We start from the raw sequence: 21,261 nt of genomic DNA, 5'->3' as shown, positions 1-21,261 counted from the left end.
TGACCAAATGTGTTTCTATCGAAGGGGCATAACATAGAACGTATAATTACAGTAGCTGTAGACATTTAATAATCAGATATTAAAACAAATACACATAGTTACAGCCAACCACTGCACGTCATGCGTGCACAGGTCACTTGCCACACAAACTCACGTGTCCTCTCCTTTTGTCTCCAGTGGAGGTGCTGGTCCTCGGGACTGGCCCATTGGGTCAAATGCAGCGCCTGACCAAAACATAATAATACGTGCAACTCATATCTCACACGTAGACTCACACACATCACATCGGTGTTACTTTACAGATGTTTCAAAGTAACTCAGTTGATGCGTATTAACCTGCTCATCAGCAAACACCGAATCCGTTCAGGATCAACCTTTAGAGTACCAAAGCTGTCAGCCAAACAGGTGACGTTCAGGAGTATGTTTGTTACAAATGGAGCGCAAGTGGACGAGCTGATGTCTGTCTGCTAGATCAACCACATAAGTTAGTAATGAAAAACACCTACATCTTCTGCCATTCATTTTAGTCTGAAATGTAAACACACCTTTAAAAAAAAAAATGCTGACCATTTTGGAAACACCCATCAAAATCCTGTGTATATCATTTTTAATTCACACGTAACAGAAATTAAAGCTACTTTTAACACGATGCCATCCAAATAAAAGATAGACACAGCTTCCTGTACCACCTAAAACGAGCAATGCTAGCAGAGGGAATACATCTCAAAGTGAGAGGGTAGCATAAAATAACTGTGGTGGAGCGAGTTACCTCTCGAGCCCATGGAGCTGTACCCAGCAGCTCGTACAGCTGTCAAGGGTCGGGCTCCGGGGCTACCGTCCTGCACACAGGCACACGGGTCACAGATCCATCGAATGTGCCACTACCACCTCCTCACCACCTTGCAGCTCACCAGCTTGGGAGTAACACAGCACGTAGTGATATAAGAATGATCCGCGAACTTATCCTGCACAGTGATGGACTAATAAACGAAACTAAACAATTTTTATTTGACCATGTAAGGCGCACTGAGATATATAGCTCTTTTTCAGAAGCAACCTGGCCGCAAATCATAGCTTAACAAAGTGGCTTATAAAGTGGAAATTTATAGCAGCCAAATACTGGCTGCTATAAAGCTTTAAATCAAGATTCAGCCAAATACTCTTAACGCATTTTTCTAAATGTGGAGGGAAAAACCGGAGGACCCTGAGAAAAATCCACGCGACCACGGGGAGAAAATGCAAACTCCAAATATATAGACGTCAGGGTCGGGATCAAACCTACGACTTCCTGTATACCATGCGAGGGAGTTAACATCTCGCCACCGCAGCGCCCCTAATAACATGCACTTGAACAATCAAGCTGAAATCCAGATTGTTAAGATGTTTTTTTGTGGGGTAATTGGTGACCATGGAGAAACCATCAAATTCACCACACTTCAAACGTTTGCACAAAGTAGGTCGGAGCTTTGAATTATTTGTACCATGGGCTCATGATGGTGCTTGATCAATGCTCTTAACACAGAGCATAAGCCTCTTGAAACACCCAGCAACCTCACAACGTCTGTGTGTTTAATGTGTGTGTGTGCGCTTCAGTGTCTGTGGTTACCTGCACAGCCCCAGTAATGGGTCGTCCTCCTATGGATGAAACCAGACGATTTCTCATCTTCACACACAAGAGAAAAAAAAATATTCACAAAGCTAGGACGTATCCTATTTGTTCATAATGAGAATGTTTAAAGTGGGTTACAGAACACAGCAGAACACATTTTAAACTGGTCAAGGTTCACACATTCTACTTAAAAAATGTTAGACATATTTCATCATGGTTTATGAAATGTATAGAATTCAATAAAGTGCAACAGATACGTTCAATATATATAAAAACAGGCAACAGAAGCAAGATTTAGACATTTTAAAGGCAGCTACACCTTTAAAAAATTAATTTCTAACTTGTGGCCTATACAGATTTTATTATAATTCCGAATAAATGCACTTTCAAACGGGTACCACCAACAGTCACTCATTACAAAGACAAATCTCCAGTATTATATTATTTTAAGTATAAATTTTTTCCATGAATCTCACAGAGCAGTGCATCACCCTGTGTTATGGAATGAACCAAGGAAGGTGCTATTAATCAAGTGCTTCTGAAATATCAAGTGATGTCTTATCCACGCTATGGGACAGCACTTTCTTATCTTATGTAGCTTTCCCGACCTGCCCTGCTACAGACAGAAATGCTCATTGCACTATAGTCAAATCAATGTCCTTATTCAGGAAAATTAAAGACAAAACTACATTTTATCGGATGGTTTTCATGTCATTGGTAACCGAGTTGAGACCATAAACTGGCTACATTTGAGAGTGCAGTTTAGTTACGGGCAGACACCCAGATTCGATCGGAGGATCCCAGAGGTGCCAGCTCAGCACTCTGACCTCTGAGGCACCACATCTTATCTGCAGTTTAATCAATGTCCACTCTTTGCCCTCACCATCATGGCAGTTCCGGGAGCTCTCACTGATGCTGTGCCTGGAATCTTGGCTGTCATCTGCGGCACCAGATACACACAGTTAGATCACCACTAATATCAACTGGCTCCATTAGCATAGCGCTAACAGTCATGTAAACAGTGTCATGGAGGGATGAGGTCATGAGGAAATGGGATCGTCAGGGAACAATGGCAGCTCAATTACATTGTGTGCATGGGAAATACACGTGTGACTGGCATATAATACACATGTATACTTATGTGTACATCTATATACAGGGTGTTTAAAAAAGATGGACCCAATTTCAAAGACATAGCGATTTCAAATCGGGTCCATCTTTTTGAAACACCCTGTATAAGTACGTGTGTATATGAGTGTTCAAAACTGACGCAACCATTTGGCTGTGGTATGAGCAGACTTAAATGACTTGACATCATTATCAATGCTATAAGATAAATGTACACAGTAGACTAAGTGAGGGGGGGACATATCACCTTCGCTTACACTGTCGGACACCTTCATTTAACAGTGTTGTGCCATGAAAACATTGTCATACTTGGAGAAGGCTTTAATATAAATGGTAAAAATAGAATATATTAGGTGGCATGCATCCCCGTCGTCCTCTGCAACATCGGCTGAGTGCGAATTCCAGGTTAGCGGTGGACCAGGTAGCTGGGGTTTGACTCCGTGTACTCATCTAATGATGCATCGAAACCCAAGGGGCTGCTACACGCGTTGTGACCGCATCCCACGTGCGCTCTGCTCGCTGCGGCTCTCAAACTATCGGCTCTGTTCCTCGCCTTTACCCACTTAGGCTCGCGTAGATCAAGACCTTACTGTTATTGCCAATCCTCTTGTAGGTCTCTTGTTACACTTGAAAGTACTTTCGTTGCATGCAAATGAAAACAATGCAGAGCTGCAAGCATGCATCAAGGTGAATGTGTTCCCACCGCATGCGACATCATACAACGTGCAGCACGAGAAGTTCTGACTCACCGGTGGCCTGCGGCCATGACTTGTTTTCACGGCTTGCTGAAAGCCTGGGTCGTTCTCCAGCTCCTGGACACACAAAGACAAAGATCCCCCGTGTAGGCTTAACATAATGTTGGGGCAAGTGCTGTTAGCGAGCAGCACCTATGAAGGCCGGCACGGCACACGAGGGGGTGGGTGGCAAGCGCCCCAGCGGCGATGTTTACACACCGCACCAGGTACTCATTTGAGGCTGAGTCGACCTAGGGGATGCCCAGGGCGGGTTCAGATAATTGTCACAATCGAACTTGGCTTGCCGGGTTCGTAGTGCAGTGCACTAATAGCTGCACTGACGCTCATGAACACATGCACAGAGCGTCATATGCTTCTGCCTAACCTCTCGGAAGGTTATTGTGTTCACACGCAGAGGTATTATCATCGAAAACCTCATAAGTTTCAGTGGCCCCTTTGTAATCAATAAAGCAACGATACGAGTAGCTGAAGATCCACAGCTTAGCTCTGTAAACACGGGCAACGCAGCTGCACGTGGGACACCAGAGAATCCACGCATCCCTCTCAATGGCAAACAGATACGTTCCTGTAATATTCTCCATCTGTATATCGAAACCTATTTTCCCATCGACTTCCATTTTATGAGTTCTTTCTGAAAAAATTACGGCCCCAATGCACATATTTCATGAAAAATAGATGATTTTATTAAATATTAATACTGTATACTCAAAATAAGTTGCAAAACGAAAAATACCACACAGCACTTACATTCAAGGCAATTGCTTTATGGTTTCTTTTTGCACATTATTACAGTATTGCACATTATCGAGAAATTACGTATATTGAGTTGCCATATGATGAGGAAAGATTGCATGACACATATGGGTGCATGGATCCTGGTAATTTGCTTGCAATTATCTGTAGACTTATGTTGTATATTGATAAAGAAATACATCGGTAATATTAATAATAACAATGGCATTTGTGTACGCGGGAAAGCCTTTCCGAGTCTCGCTTTCCTTAATGTGGTAGAAATTTCGAGTACCCAGAGAAAACCGACACACAAGGGGACAATACTAAAATTTTCACACAGGCGACTTGACTCACCCACGTGCTGCCGTTAGTTTCTGATGAGCTGAATGATCCCAGCGTCACCACTTCTAGATGGAAATGGTGATCTACCCCAAGCTTTTAATGTCCAAACTATCAGAGCTGGATGTGCAAATCCAACTAGCCTCACTCAAGACACTCGGCAAATAAACTACCTTTGGTTTGCTCGCAGTGGGTGACAATCTATGAACCTATCAATATTTCTTAAGTAAAATGTATCGATCAAATAAACCGCAGTACCCCAGAAATGGAAAACTGCTTTTGTTCATTCTCTTATAAAAGGTGGATCTACAGCCGACTCCAATAACATATTACTCACCAATTCCAATCCTATTACCACAATGAATCTAAATATTTCTCAAGGCCCAAATGTACAATTACGTCTCTAATAAGTCATATTTAAAATACTTTTTTAAACACGCTTTAATGAAAAGTACCGTACGGGTAATGGCAGAACTCCACGACTCCAGGAAGTCGCCCTGAGGTTTGCCATAACGTTAGGGGCCGTGGTGATTTACAGCTAAAGTCAGTTGAGCGTGGACAATTAGACCCAAGGCAAAACATGACATAAAAATAATATATTTGGAGTTATTTTTAATTATAGAATATAGTATTGTCATCAGTATGACATAAGTATACCAAGTTTGCAGTCGATACAACATTGGGAAGTGGGTTAAATTTGAGCTACAAGATTTGAGTATACGATAACAGACATAGTGAGTTAAATAAAAACGTGTAATAAAATATTTTAAAACTTTTTTTAAAAGCACGCTTTGATGAAATGTACTGTCCGAGCTGCCTCTCCCCCTGCCCCCTTCCCCCCTCCCCTCCTTCCACATCCCCCGCCCCTCGGCGTGGCTCCCCGAGGCTTGCCGTGACGTCAGGGACCGTGGTGATTTACAGGAAACGTGAGTTGAGCGTCGACAATTAGAGCCGTAAAAAAGAACAGGACCCTGTGGGGTGGGCTGGTAGGACCGAACAATTGAATGGCTATAATAAAATGAAATGGCAAAAAATGGCCGCCAATAAGTGGATGCCCCGTGGCCCCGCCCTCCACCCGCGTAACCCCGCCCCGGCCACCCGTGGCCCCGCCCCATCTCGGTGTCCCTGCCCCCAGCTCGTTGCCCAGCCCCTTACCGCCGTAACCCCGCCCCAACCCTGCGTAGCCCCGCCCTCCACCTCGTGCCCACGCCCCCTGCCGCCGTTGCCCCGCCCATCCACGCGTAGCCCCGCCCCCTGCCGCTGTAGCCCCGCCCAATACACCCCGAGCGGGGGAGAGATTCCCAGGCCTGGCTCGGCTGGAGAGCCGCCGACGAGGGGGAGGTAGGGAGTTGTTTTTAATGTAAAAGCTTTAAATTTAAATGTTTCTATTTAAAAACATCAGGGAATGTAACATTGTTGAACATAAACTCCCTTTCACACACACGGGGGAACTATACGAAGGGAGAGCTTGAGGCCTAGGTCTAGGCTTTAGGCCTAGCTGTAGGCCTTAGGCCGCCGTGAGTCAATTGTTAATATAAATGTTTTAATTATTTATGTAAAAGCTTTAAATGTAAATGTTGCCATTAAAAAACATCAGGGAATGTAACATTGTTAAACATAAACTCCCTTTCACACACACGGGGGAACTATACGAAGGGAGAGCTTGAGGCCTAGGTCTAGGCTTTAGGCCTAGCTGTATGCCTTAGGCCGCCGTGAGTTAATTGTTAATATAAATGTTTTAATTATTTATGTAAAAGCTTTAAATGTAAATTTTTCTATTTAAAAACATCAGGGAATGTAACATTGTTAAACATTAACTGGCTTTCACACACGCGGGGGTACGATACGAAGGGAGAGTTTCAGGCATAGGTCTCGGTTTTTGTAGGGTCATGCCAAGTGTTTGCAGTAGGGGGCGATGTTGCTACACGGACGGACGGACGGACACATTCATCTATTGGTGGTCTGGTCCACTTCGTTCCTACCAGTAACAGGACCCTGTGGGGTGGGCTGGTAGGACCGAACAATTGAATGGCTATAATAAAATGAAATGGCAAAAAATGGCCGCCAATAAGTGGATGCCCCGTGGCTCCGCCCTCCACCCGCGTAACCCCGCCCCGGCCACCCGTGGCCCCGCCCCATCTCGGTGTCCCCGCCCCCAGCTCGTTGCCCCGCCCCTTACCGCCGTAACCCCGCCCCAACCCCGCGTAGCCCCGCCCTCCACCTCGTGCCCACGCCCCCTGCCGCTGTTGCCCCGCCCAGCCCCGCGTAGCCCCGCCCCCTGCCGCTGTAGCCCCGCCCAATACACCCCGAGTGGGGGAGAGATTCCCAGGCCTGGCTCGGCTGGAGAGCCGCCGAGGAGGGGGGGTAGGGAGTTGTTTTAATGTAAAAGCTTTAAATTTAATTGTTTCTATTAAAAAACATCAGGGAATGTAACATTGTTAAACATTAACTCCCTTTCACACACACGGGGGAACTATACGAAGGGAGAGCTTGAGGCCTAGGTCTAGGCTTTAGGCCTAGCTGTAGGCCTTAGGCCGCCGTGAGTTAATTGTTAATATAAATGTTTTAATTATTTATGTAAAAGCTTTAAATGTAAATGTTGCCATTAAAAAACATCAGGGAATGTAACATTGTTAAACAGTAACTCCCTTTCACACACACGGGGGAACTATACGAAGGGAGAGCTTGAGGCCTAGGTCTAGGCTTTAGGCCTAGCTGTAGGCCTTAGGCCGCCGTGAGTTAATCTAACCTATATAATTCATTTTTTGTCTGTCTGTCTGTCTGTCCGTCTGCGTACGCTCCCTTGCGGGGGATGTAGCTCTCGGACCGTGGGGTTCGGCGAGATTAAATTTTGCAGGTGGGCACGCCCCCGGCCCCGCGGTAAACTTAGGCATTTCCGATTTTTCGTCTCTAAACTTTAAATCGGACCAATTATCGATTTAGTGCGATTTCTCTTTATTTATTTAACGCTTTATTTATTTATTTACGATTGCCGACCGGCGCGGACCACGGCGGTTGCCCCTGGCAACGGGTAGCGACGCCTTCGCTGCGGGGTGGACACCATTTTTAATTCCCGTTAAAAATATGCGCATGCATTAACACGCGACTCTGAGGTAAATTCATCAAAGTTTCACGTCCTCTTCACTCCCCCCCCACCCCAATGTGTGCAATTACTATTATAGGGTTGGTAGATAATACAATTATAGCGATTAGACAGTATTATTGTAGCGCAGGGGGGGGGGGGTAACGGCCCCAGTACCCAGCCTCAGCCGGATGGGCAATCTAGGCGAGGCCGGAGGCTCTGCACGGTACTAGGCCTCGACACGCAACTCTGTCAGGCGACGACTTCGTGGTATAAACTCGATATACCCAGCGTTAATTCTAGATTTGAAGCTTTCGTGACTGCAAGGAATCATATTCTTAGGTTTTTTCGGTAAAGTCACGTAGGTAAAACATCAAAATTAATTAAAATAAAATAAAATTAAAAGAAAAATCACGACGTTTCGGAGGCAACACAAGTCTCCGTCATCAGGTGGGACCGTCACAGCCAGATTAACTGCATCAAGTGAGGCAATGATTCAAGATGTAATCCCTTAAAAGCGAGTTGAGGGGGGACGAGAGGGAGGGGGGAGCTCATCAGAATATGGTAGCCAATGAATGGAACGTATCGGGAGGGAGGGGGGGCGGGGCCAAAAGGGTGGGCGACGGCGTGCAAGCGATTGTGCGCAAGCGACAAACTACTGCACACGCCAACACAATGGACAGAGAGGGGGAGGGGAGGTCTGATACACATGATAGACAAAAGAACGAAAATGCCCATGTTTATACCAATGCTGGCTGAACAATGAAGAGAGTACTGTTAAAAAATAACTGGGGATGTTAACACTCGGTAAAGTAAAGTAAAATAGTGCCTGTCAGGTAAGATGGTCCAAAAAATTGTAATTAAGTCTTTTTTGCGTGGTTGATAACATCTTTCCAATGATTACTAAGTTTGTACCCATCATCACGGTTGAAATTATGTCTGTGTTTGTATATTTGTATGGCTTCGTGTACAAACCTTTGATGGTAGCCGGGAGGTTTGCAGAGAACCTTGGTCTCGGAAAAGACAATTTCATGAGAGCCCACCGAGTTGTAGCAATGATCGGCAATGGCAGAAGAATCAGTTCTGCCGTGTTTCAGATCTGACTTGTGCTCGCGGACACGATCAGAAACATGACGTTTCGTTTCTCCAATGTAGCAATCACCACAAATGCAACTCAATTTGTAGACTCCAGGATACTGTAAGTCAGGAACGACATCCTTCACAGATGGTATCAGATCACGGATTTTATGCACTGTACTGAATCGGACTTGGATCTTATGTTTGTTTAGAATTTTGGAGATATTTTTGGTCACGCCAGCTATGTATGGTAACGTGATGGTTTTGGTCGGAGTTTCATGTGGCTGTTTCTGTGTGGTGGGAGAGACAGCTTGGCGGATAGTACGGTCAGAGTATCCGTTCATCCTGAGGGCCCGATGTACATGTCTTAATTCACCGGTCAGGTGGTGTTTGTCAGAAATGCCATGGGCTCTGTGGTATAGCGTTTTGATGAGAGAATTATTTTGAGATGGGTGGTGGTGGGAATCCGGTTTCAAGTAGGAATCTGTGTGGGTGGCTTTCCTGTAGACAGAATGTCCCAAGGATCCGTCAGGCCTCCTCTCAAACAGAATATCCAAGAATGGTAGTTTACCGTCTTTCTCCACTTCCATGGTGAATCTGATGGATGGGTGTCTAGAATTGATGTGGTCCAAGAAGTGGTTCAATGCTGGGAGGCCATGTGGCCAGATGACGAAAGTGTCATCCACATACCTCTTCCACAGGGAAGGACGCAGGGTGGATGTCTGGATGGCGTCTGATTCAAACTTTTCCATGAACATGTTGGCTATAACTGGTGACAAAGGGGAGCCCATAGGGGTACCCTCATTCTGTTTGTAGAAGGTGCCATTCCAGGTAAAATAGGTGTTGGTGAGGCAATGCCTAACCAGCGCAGGTGCATCAGAATTCAATCCATGTTGGACTAAGTCCTCAATTATTGTTAGGGTGTCCGGTACTGGGACTTTGGTAAACAAAGATACTACATCAAAGCTGACGAGGATGTCATCAGGAGATAGAACCATGTCCTTAACCATAGAGACTAATTGGGTTGAGTTGAGTACTGCCGAAGAGGTCTTGCCTGTGAAAGGGAGCAGAGTATCTGATAGAAAACGGGCTAGTTTGTACGTAGGAGAGTTTATCGTCGACACAATGGGTCGTAGCGGGGTGCCTTCCTTATGGATTTTGGGAAGACCATAGAGTCTGGGAGGTCTTGCCGCCGATGGTTTTAGAGAGGGACGTTTGCTTGGTTCGATTAGGGAAGTCGAACTCGTGATGATACTGTTGGTTTTCGTCGTTAGGCTTTTAGTGGGATCGTTTTTAATTTTGGAGTAACTCCCATCATTAAGAAGGTCCAGGATTTTGTTGTTGTATGAATATTTATCCATGATGACCGTGGCATTGCCCTTGTCTGCCGAGAGGATGACTATATCATCTCTCTTTTTTAGGTCCGCGAGTTCAGAGCGTTCGTTTTTGCTGATGTTACTAGTGGGTTTCTTAGCATTCTTAAGAATAGTAGCTATTTCAGCTCTTGCTACATCCGCATGGATGTGTCCTATGCCTCTGAGGGCTACATCAATCTGGGAAATCATATCCTCTACTGGTATATATTTAGGGGTGACGGCAAAATTTAGTCCTTTGGCCAGTACCGTTTTTAGACCTCCCCTCCCCCTCTCTGTCCATTGTGTTGGCGTGTGCAGTAGTTTGTCGCTTGCGCACAATCGCTTCCACGCCGTCGCCCACCCTTTTGGCCCCGCCCCCCCTCCCTCCCGATACGTTCCATTCATTGGCTACCATATTCTGATGAGCTCCCCCCTCCCTCTCCTGCCCCCTCAACTCACTTTAAAGGGATTACATCTTGAATCATTGCCTCACTTGATGCAGCTAATCTGGCTGTGACGGTCCCACCTGATGACGGAGACTTGTGTTGCCTCCGAAACGTCGTGATTTTTCTTTTTATTTTATTTTATTTTCATAAATTTTGATGTTTTACCTACGTGACTTTACCGAAAAAACCTAAGAATATGATTCCTTGCAGTCACGAAAGCTTCAAATCTAGAATTAATGCCCTCTACGGGGAGGAATTCCACCTATCTGTTAGAGTTTTTAACAGACAATGAGACAAGAAGTCACAGCTTCTCGAGACGCTGGCCTTCCTCAAGAGATGCCGAGATAACAAGGTAATACCCATCGCTTTCACACTCACATCCGCTGCTGTGTCCTCACCGAACTCCAAACAGATCTTATTTAAAGCCAGCCTATCACTAATCTGAGAGAATAAGGTTACTCCGATCTGAACTCGATAATTTAGACAAGACTCTCTTACAAACACATTTAATGTTAACACAAAAAATGTCACCTTCTGATTGGAACCACGTTGATAACATGATTTCTGCTGACTCAATGTCAGCCAAATGCAAAGCTAACCTGATTTCTAAATTCAACCTCCTATCTAAGAAGAAACCAGAGCCACACATCGCAAAGCTGGATGTTAACAAGACCGTGATTAATCAGAGTAACATCCCAATTTCTGACACTCTAAAAACGGTACTGGCCAAAGGACTAAATTTCGCCGTCACCCCTAAATATATACCAGTAGAGGATATGATTTCCCAGATTGATGTAGCCCTCAGAGGCATAGGACACATCCATGCGGATGTAGCAAGAGCTGAAATAGCTACTATTCTTAAGAATGCTAAGAAACCCACTAGTGACATCAGCAAAAACGAACGCTCTGAACTCGCGGACCTAAAAAAGAGAGATGATATAGTCATCCTCTCGGCAGACAAGGGCAATGCCACGGTCATCATGGATAAAGATTCATACAACAACAAAATCCTGGACCTTCTTAATGATGGGAGTTACTCCAAAATTAAAAACGATCCCACTAAAAGCCTAACGACGAAAACCAACAGTATCATCACGAGTTCGACTTCCCTAATCGAACCAAGCAAACGTCCCTCTCTAAAACCATCGGCGGCAAGACCTCCCAGACTCTATGGTCTTCCCAAAATCCATAAGGAAGGCACCCCGCTACGACCCATTGTGTCGACGATAAACTCTCCTACGTACAAACTAGCCCGTTTTCTATCAGATACTCTGCTCCCTTTCACAGGCAAGACCTCTTCGGCAGTACTCAACTCAACCCAATTAGTCTCTATGGTTAAGGACATGGTAATATCTCCTGATGACATCCTCGTCAGCTTTGATGTAGTATCTTTGTTTACCAAAGTCCCAGTACCGGACACCCTAACAATAATTGAGGACTTAGTCCAACATGGATTGAATTCTGATGCACCTGCGCTGGTTAGGCATTGCCTCACCAACACCTATTTTACCTGGAATGGCACCTTCTACAAACAGAATGAGGGTACCCCTATGGGCTCCCCTTTGTCACCAGTTATAGCCAACATGTTCATGGAAAAGTTTGAATCAGACGCCATCCAGACATCCACCCTGCGTCCTTCCCTGTGGAAGAGGTATGTGGATGACACTTTCGTCATCTGGCCACATGGCCTCCCAGCATTGAACCACTTCTTGGACCACATCAATTCTAGACACCCATCCATCAGATTCACCATGGAAGTGGAGAAAGACGGTAAACTACCATTCTTGGATATTCTGTTTGAGAGGAGGCCTGACGGATCCTTGGGACATTCTGTCTACAGGAAAGCCACCCACACAGATTCCTACTTGAAACCGGATTCCCACCACCACCCATCTCAAAAGAATTCTCTCATCAAAACGCTATACCACAGAGCCCATGGCATTTCTGACAAACACCACCTGACCGGTGAATTAAGACATGTACATCGGGCCCTCAGGATGAACGGATACTCTGACCGTACTATCCGCCAAGCTGTCTCTCCCACCACACAGAAACAGCCACATGAAACTCCGACCAAAACCATCACGTTACCATACATAGCTGGCGTGACCAAAAATATCTCCAAAATTCTAAACAAACATAAGATCCAAGTCCGATTCAGTACAGTGCATAAAATCCGTGATCTGATACCATCTGTGAAGGATGTCGTTCCTGACTTACAGTATCCTGGAGTCTACAAATTGAGTTGCATTTGTGGTGATTGCTACATTGGAGAAACGAAACGTCATGTTTCTGATCGTGTCCGCGAGCACAAGTCAGATCTGAAACACGGCAGAACTGATTCTTCTGCCGTTGCTGATCATTGCTACAACTCGGTGGGCTCTCATGAAATTGTCTTTTCCGAGACCAAGGTTCTCTGCAAACCTCCCGGCTACCATCAAAGGTTTGTACACGAAGCCATACAAATATACAAACACAGACATAATTTCAACCGTGATGATGGGTACAAACTTAGTAATCATTGGAAAGATGTTATCAACCACGCAAAAAAGACTTAATTACAATTTTTTGGACCATCTTACCTGACAGGCACTATTTTACTTTACTTTACCGAGTGTTAACATCCCCAGTTATTTTTTAACACTACTCTCTTCATTGTTCAGCCAGCATTGGTATAAACATGGGCATTTTCGTTCTTTTGTCTATCATGTGTATCAGACCTCCCCTCCCCCTCTCTGTCCATTGTGTTGGCGTGTGCAGTAGTTTGTCGCTTGCGCACAATCGCTTCCACACTGTCGCCCACCCTTTTGGCCCCGCCCCCCCTCCCTCCCGATACGTTCCATTCATTGGCTACCATATTCTGATGAGCTCCCTTCTCCCTCTCCTCCCCCCTCAACTCGCTTTTAAGGGATTACATCTTGAATCATTGCCTCACTTGATGCAGCTAATCTGGCTGTGACGGTCCCACCTGATGACGGAGACTTGTGTTGCCTCCGAAACGTCGTGATTTTTGTTTTTATTTTATTTTATTTTCATTAATTTTGATGTTTTACCTACGTGACTTTACCGAAAAAACCTAAGAATATACCCAGCATTGCCCGGGGGGAAAATACATTTAAAATCTTCTGAAAACTTTAAAACATTACATACCAATGAAAATACAACTGTGTAATTACTTTTAAACCCGACGCGCCAAGAATAGATTCTCTGAATCGCGCAAAGGAATCGAAGGTTGTAGATTCCTTTAGAATCGGACGATTCCCGTTTACTATAAGTTGGTTATAGTCGATATAAACTGCTACGAACGGGAAATATCCGGCGTTGACCGGGGCAAAAATGTAATTAAAAACTCCTGAAAACATTAAAACATAACATACCAATGAAAATAAAACTGTCATTCAAAATGTAAACCCCCAACATGCCAGGAATCGATTCTTTGAATCGCGCAAAGGACTAATCGAAGGTTGTAGATTACTTTAGAATCGCCCTTAACATTTCCGACACACATATTCACACATTTAGCTTTTACATTTAACATACAAAACGTCCGCATGTACTGCTGTCATCAGTGGTAAGAGTGAGTGGTGAGGGTGAGTGACGGTTGTGAGAGGTGATTAGTGAGGGTGAGTGGTGAGGGTTAGTGGTGAGCATGAGTGGTGAGGGTGAGTGTTGAGCGTGAGTGGTGAGGGTGAGTGGTGATTGTTGAGGGTGTGATTGGTGAGGATGAGTGGTGAGTGGTCAGGGTGAGTGGTGAGGGTGAGTGGTGAGCGGTGAGGGTGAGTGTTGAGGGTGAGTGGTGAGTAGTGAGGGTGAGCGTGACTGGTGAGTGGTGAGGGTGAGTGGTGACGGAGAGTGGTGAGGGAGAGTGGTGAGGGAGAGTGGTGAGGGTGAATGGTGAGGGTGAGTAGTGAGTGGTGAGGGTGAGTGGTGAGGGTGAGTGGTGATTGGTGAGGGTGAGTGGTGAGGGTGAGTGGGGAGGGTGAGTGGCAGTTGTGAGTGGTGATTAGTGAGGGGTGAGTGGTGAGGGTGAGCGTGAGTGGTGAGGGTGAGGTTGAGTGGTGAGCGGTGAGGGTGAGCAGTGAGGGTGAGTGGTGATTGGTGAGGGTGTGATTGGTGAGGATGAGTGGTGAGGGTGAGTAGTGAGGGTCAGTGGTTGTTGTGAGGGTGAGTGGTGAGGGTGAGTGGTGAGTAGTGAGGGTGAGTGGTGAGGGTGAGTGGTGAGGGTGAGTGGCGGTTGTGAGTGGTGATTAGTGAGGGGTGAGTGGTGAGGGTGAGCGTGAGTGGTGAGGGTGAGTGGTGAGGGTGAGCAGTGAGGGTGAGCAGTGAGGGTGAGTGGTTGTTGTGAGGGTGAGTGGTTGTTGTGAGGGTGAGTGGTGAGGGTGAGTAGTAAGAGTGAGTGGTGAGGGTGAGTGACGGTTGTGAGAGGTGATTAGTGATTGGTGAGGGTGAGTGGTGAGGGTTAGTGGTGAGCATGAGTGGTGAGGGTGAGTGTTGAGCGTGAGTGGTGAGGGTGAGTGGTGATTGTTGAGGGTGTGATTGGTGAGGATGAGTGGTGAGTGGTCAGGGTGAGTGGTGAGGGTGAGCGGTGAGGGTGAGTGTTGAGGGTGAGTGGTGAGTAGTGAGGGTGAGTGGTAAGCGTGACTGGTGAGTGGTGAGGGTGAGTGGTGAGGGAAAGTGGTGAGGGAGAGTGGTGAGGGAGAGTGGTGAGGGAGAGTGGTGAGGGTGAGTGGTGAGGGTGAGTGGTGCTTGGTGAGGGTGAGTGGTGAGGGTGAGTGGCAGTTGTGAGTGGTGATTAGTGAGGGGTGAGTGGTGAGGGTGAGTGGTGAGGGTGAGGTTGAGTGGTGAGCGGTGAGGGTGAGCAGTGAGGGTGAGTGGTGATTGGTGAGGGTGTGATTGGTGAGGATGAGTGGTGAGGGTGAGTAGTGAGGGTCAGTGGTTGTTGTGAGGGTGAGTGGTGAGGGTGAGTGATGAGGGTGAGTGGTAAGAGTGAGTGGTGAGGGTGAGTGACGGTTGTGAGAGGTGATTAGTGAGTGGTGAGGGTGAGTGGTGAGGGTTAGTGGTGAGCATGAGTGGTGAGGGTGAGTGTTGAGCGTGAGTGGTGAGGGTGAGTGGTGATTGTTGAGGGTGTGATTGGTGAGGATGAGTGGTGAGGGTGAGTGGTGAGGGTGAGTGGTGAGGGTGAGTGGCGGTTGTGAGTGGTGATTAGTGAGGGGTGAGTGGTGAGGGTGAGCGTGAGTGGTGAGGGTGAGTGGTGAGGGTGAGCAGTGAGGGTGAACAGTGAGGGTGAGTGGTTGTTGTGAGGGTGAGTGGTTGTTGTGAGGGTGAGTGGTGAGGGTGAGTGGTAAGAGTGAGTGGTGAGGGTGAGTGACGGTTGTGAGAGGTGATTAGTGAGTGGTGAGGGTGAGTGGTGAGGGTTAGTGGTGAGCATGAGTGGTGAGGGTGAGTGTTGAGCGTGAGTGGTGAGGGTGAGTGGTGATTGTTGAGGGTGTGATTGGTGAGGATGAGTGGTGAGTGGTCAGGGTGAGTGGTGAGGGTGAGCGGTGAGGGTGAGTGTTGAGGGTGAGTGGTGAGTAGTGAGGGTGAGTGGTGAGCGTGACTGGTGAGTGGTGAGGGTGAGTGGTGAGGGAGAATGGTGAGGGAGAGTGGTGAGGGAGAGTGGTGAGGGTGAATGGTGAGGGTGAGTGGTGAGGGTGAATGGTGAGGGTGAGTGGTGAGGGTGAGTAGTGAGTGGTGAGGGTGAGTGGTGAGGGTGAGTGGTGATTGGTGAGGGTGAGTGGTGAGGGTGAGTGGGGAGGGTGAGTTGCAGTTGTGAGTGGTGATTAGTGAGGGGTGAGTGGTGAGGGTGAGCATGAGTGATGAGGGTGAGGTTGAGTGGTGAGCGGTGAGGGTGAGCAGTGAGGGTGAGCGGTGATTGGTGAGGGTGTGATTGGTGAGGATGAGTTGTGAGGGTGAGTAGTGAGGGTCAGTGGTTGTTGTGAGGGTGAGTGGTGAGGGTGAGTGATGAGGGTGAGTGGTAAGAGTGAGTGGTGAGGGTGAGTGACGGTTGTGAGAGGTGATTAGTGAGTGGTGAGGGTGAGGGTTAGTGGTGAGCATGAGTGGTGAGGGTGAGTGTTGAGCGTGAGTGGTGAGGGTGAGTGGTGATTGTTGAGGGTGTGATTGGTGAGGATGAGTGGTGAGTAGTGAGGGTGAGTGGTGAGGGTGAGTGGTGAGGGTGAGTGGTGAGGGTGAGTGGCGGTTGTGAGTGGTGATTAGTGAGGGGTGAGTGGTGAGGGTGAGCGTGAGTGGTGAGTGGTGAGGGTGAGGGTGAGTGGTGAGGGTGAGCAGTGAGGGTGAGCATTGAGGGTGAGTGGTGATTGGTGAGGGTGTGATTGGTGAGGATGAGTGGTGAGTGATCAGGGTGAGTGATAAGGGTGAGTGGTGAGGGTAAGTGGTGAGCGGTGAGGGTGAGTGTTGAGGGTGAGTAGTGAGGGTGAGTGGTGAGCGTGACTGGTGAGTGGTGAGGGAGAGTGGTGAGGGAGAGTGGTGAGGGTGAATGGTGAGTGGTGAGTGGTGAGGGTGAGTGGCAAGTGGTGAGGGTTAGTGGTGATTGGTGAGGGTGCGATTGGTGAGGATGAGTGGTGAGTAGTGAGGGTGAGTGGTTGTTGTGAGGGTGAGTGGTTGTTGTGAGGGTGAGTGGTGAGAGTGGTGAGGGTGAGTGGTGAGGGTGAGTGGTGAGTGGTGAGGGTGAGTGGCGGTTATGAGTGGTGATTAGTGAGGGGTAAGTGGTGAGGGTGAGCGTGAGTGGTGAGTGGTGAGGGTGAGCAGTGCGGGTGAGTGGTGATTGGTGAAGGTGTGATTGGTGAGGATGAGTGGTGAGTGGTCAGGGTGAGTGGTGAGGGTGAGTGGTGAGCGGTGAGGGTGAGTGGTTGTTGTGAGGGTGAGTGGTTGTTGTGAGGGTGAGTGGTGAGGGTGAGTGGTAAGAGTGAGTGGTGAGGGTGAGTGACGGTTGTGAGAGGTGATTAGTGAGTGGTGAGGGTGAGTGGTGAGGGTTAGTGGTGAGCATGAGTGGTGAGGGTGAGTGTTGAGCGTGAGTGGTGAGGGTGAGTGGTGATTGTTGAGGGTGTGATTGGTGAGGATGAGTGGTGAGTGGTCAGGGTGAGTGGTGAGGGTGAGCGGTGAGTGTTGAGGGTGAGTGGTGAGTAGTGAGGGTGAGTGGTGAGCGTGACTGGTGAGTGGTGAGGGTGAGTGGTGAGGGAGAATGGTGAGGGAGAGTGGTGAGGGAGAGTGGTGAGGGTGAATGGTGAGGGTGAGTGGTGAGGGTGAATGGTGAGGGTGAGTGGTGAGGGTGAGTAGTGAGTGGTGAGGGTGAGTGGTGAGGGTGAGTGGTGATTGGTGAGGGTGAGTGGTGAGGGTGAGTGGGGAGGGTGAGTGGCAGTTGTGAGTGGTGATTAGTGAGGGGTGAGTGGTGAGGGTGAGCATGAGTGGTGAGGGTGAGGTTGAGTGGTGAGCGGTGAGGGTGAGCAGTGAGGGTGAGCGGTGATTGGTGAGGGTGTGATTGGTGAGGATGAGTTGTGAGGGTGAGTAGTGAGGGTCAGTGGTTGTTGTGAGGGTGAGTGGTGAGGGTGAGTGATGAGGGTGAGTGGTAAGAGTGAGTGGTGAGGGTGAGTGACGGTTGTGAGAGGTGATTAGTGAGTGGTGAGGGTGAGTGGTGAGGGTTAGTGGTGAGCATGAGTGGTGAGGGTGAGTGTTGAGCGTGAGTGGTGAGGGTGAGTGGTGATTGTTGAGGGTGTGATTGGTGAGGATGAGTGGTGAGTAGTGAGGGTGAGTGGTGAGGGTGAGTGGTGAGGGTGAGTGGTGAGGGTGAGTGGCGGTTGTGAGTGGTGATTAGTGAGGGGTGAGTGGTGAGGGTGAGCATGAGTGGTGAGTGGTGAGGGTGAGGGTGAGTGGTGAGGGTGAGCAGTGAGGGTGAGCATTGAGGGTGAGTGGTGATTGGTGAGGGTGTGATTGGTGAGGATGAGTGGTGAGTGATCAGGGTGAGTGGTAAGGGTGAGTGGTGAGGGTAAGTGGTGAGCGGTGAGGGTGAGTGTTGAGGGTGAGTGGTGAGTAGTGAGGGTGAGTGGTGAGCGTGACTGGTGAGTGGTGAGGGAGAGTGGTGAGGGAGAGTGGTGAGGGTGAATGGTGAGTGGTGAGTGGTGAGGGTGAGTGGCAAGTGGTGAGGGTTAGTGGTGATTGGTGAGGGTGCGATTGGTGAGGATGAGTGGTGAGTAGTGAGGGTGAGTGGTTGTTGTGAGGGTGAGTGGTTGTTGTGAGGGTGAGTGGTGAGTGGTGAGAGTGGTGAGGGTGAGTGGTGAGGGTGAGTGGTGAGTGGTGAGGGTGAGTGGCGGTTATGAGTGGTGATTAGTGAGGGGTAAGTGGTGAGGGTGAGCGTGAGTGGTGAGTGGTGAGGGTGAGCAGTGCGGGTGAGTGGTGATTGGTGATTGGTGAGGGTGTGATTGGTGAGGATGAGTGGTGAGTGGTCAGGGTGAGTGGTGAGGGTGAGTGGTGAGCGGTGAGGGTGAGTGGTTGTTGTGAGTGGTGAGGATGAGTGGTGAGGGTGAGTGGCGGTTGTGAGTGGTGATGGGTGAGTGGTGAGCGGTGAGGGGTGAGTGGTGAGCGTGAGTGGTGAGGGTGAGTGGTGAGGGTGAGTGGTGAGGGTGAGTGCTGAGTTGTGAGGGTGAGTGGTGAGAGAGTGGTTAGTTTTGAGGGTGAGTGGTGAGGTTGAGTGGTGAGGGTTAGTGGAGAGTGGTGAGTGGTGATTGGTCAGTGGTGATTGGTGAGGATGAATGGTGAGTAGTGAGGGTGAGGTTGAGTGGTGAGGGTGAGTGGTGAGGGAGAGTGGTGAGGGAGAGTGGTGAGGGAGAGTGGTGAGGGAGAGTGGTGAGGGTTAGTGGTGAGAGTTAGTGGTGAGGGTGAGTGGTGAGGGTGAGTGGTGATTGGTGAGGGTGAGTGGTGAGGGTGAGGGTGAGTGGTGAGGGTGAGTTGTGAGTGGTGAATGGTGAGGGTGAATGATGAGTACAGTCAATATGCACTGTTGTAATCATAGCAGGTACCACCACCACAGTATGTACTGCTCTCATCAGAGCAGGTACCACCACCACCACAGTATGTACTGCTCTCATCAGAGCAGGTACCACCACCACAGTATGTACTGCTGTCATCATAGCAGGTACCACCACAGTATGTACTGCTGTCGTCATAGCAGGTGCCACCACACTCGGTATGTACTGCTGTTATACCAGGTACCACCACCACAATATGTACTCCTCTCATCATAGCAGATACCACCACAGCAGTATGCACTGCTGTAATCATAGCAGGTTCCACCACAATATGCACTGCTGTCATCATAACAGGTACCAACACAGCAGTATGCACTGCTGTAATCATAGCAGGTACCACCAGTCACTATGCACTGCTATAATCATAGCAGGTACCACCAGTCAGTATGCACTGCTGTAGTGATAGCAGGTACGACCTCAGTCGGTATACACTGCTGTAGCGATAGTAGATACTGCTATTGAGTTGGTAGATACCGCTATAGTAAATACTAAAACAGTCAGTATATACCACTACAGTCAGTCAATACTGCTACAGTCAGTATATACTACTATAAAGTCAGTATATACTACCACGGTGAGTAGCTACTAGAGTCAGTAGATACTATTATAGAGTGAGTAGATACTGCTATAGATTTTGTAGTTACTACTATAGTCAGTGGATACAACTATAGAGTCAGCAGATACTATACAGTTAGTCATTACGAGTATATAGTCGGTAGATACTACTGTAGGCCCAGTAAATACTACTATGGTCAGTAGTTATTACAGTCACTAAATACTACTACACAGTCAGTAGCTACTACTGGCTCAGTAGATACTACGGTACAGTCAGTAGATACTACTACAGAGTCAATAGATACCACTTCCTCTGTTGTATGTAAGGTGTTGTTAGTATATATCCTACGAGGGGTAAAGATATGTTTTGAGGGGGGGGGACCACAATTTTCGGAAACCTTTTGACATCAACTATTTACCCCACACTTTCTACAACTTTTTGGACTTGTGCAAGCCTCTTATATATTTGTTGGTGGAGAAATGTACAAACAGCCAACCGGGCTTTGACAATACCTTAGTATCTGTGTATATATGTAAGGTTTTTAAGAAATATATTTTTCACCCGGGCAAAGCCGGGTACTTCCGCTAGTTGTTAATATAAATGTTTTAATTATTTATGTAAAAGCTTTAAATGTAAATGTTGCTATTTAAAAACATCAGGGAATGTAACATTGTAAAACATTAACTCCCTTTCACACACACGGGGAACTATACGAAGGGAGAGCTTGAGGCCTAGGTCTAGGCTTTAGGCCTAGCTGTAGGCCTTAGGCCGCCGTGAGTTAATTGTTACTATAAATGTTTTAATTATTTATGTAAAAGCTTTAAATGTAAATGTTGCTATTTAAAAACATCAGGGAATGTAACATTGTAAAACATTAACTCCCTTTCATACACACGGGGGAACTATACGAAGGGAGAGCTTGAGGCCTAGGTCTAGGCTTTAGGCCTAGCTGTAGGCCTTAGTCCGCCGTGAGTTAATTGTTAATATAAATGTTTTAATTATTTATGTAAAAGCTTTAAATGTAAATGTTTCTATTTAAAAACATCAGGGAATGTAACATTGTTAAACATAACTCCCTTTCACACACGCGGGGGTACGATACGAA

The 21,261-nt window shown here is 47.5% G+C and overlaps 1 protein-coding gene across 3 annotated transcripts in view; it reads right to left on the bottom strand.

Moving 5' to 3' along the window:
• Nucleotides 1–21,261, bottom strand: part of IFT88 (intraflagellar transport 88) — a 106,392-nt gene that overhangs the window by 76,203 nt on the left and 8,928 nt on the right. For all 3 annotated transcript variants that reach the window (XM_078865835.1, XM_078865836.1, XM_078865837.1), the window contains exons 3-7: nucleotides 3,487–3,549; nucleotides 2,493–2,549; nucleotides 1,607–1,663; nucleotides 770–839; nucleotides 155–224 (exon numbers count right to left, since the gene is read on the bottom strand). In XM_078865835.1, coding sequence (XP_078721961.1) covers nucleotides 155–224; nucleotides 770–839; nucleotides 1,607–1,663; nucleotides 2,493–2,549; nucleotides 3,487–3,549 — 317 coding nt within the window. The remainder of the gene's footprint in view (nucleotides 1–154; nucleotides 225–769; nucleotides 840–1,606; nucleotides 1,664–2,492; nucleotides 2,550–3,486; nucleotides 3,550–21,261) is intronic.

Source organism: Lampetra fluviatilis, chromosome 21 (genome assembly GCF_964198595.1).
Source record: "Lampetra fluviatilis chromosome 21, kcLamFluv1.1, whole genome shotgun sequence".
Classification (NCBI taxonomy): domain Eukaryota; kingdom Metazoa; phylum Chordata; class Hyperoartia; order Petromyzontiformes; family Petromyzontidae; genus Lampetra; species Lampetra fluviatilis.
The sequence above is the reverse complement of the archived record's forward strand: the minus strand, read 5'-3'. Positions and strand labels throughout refer to the sequence as shown.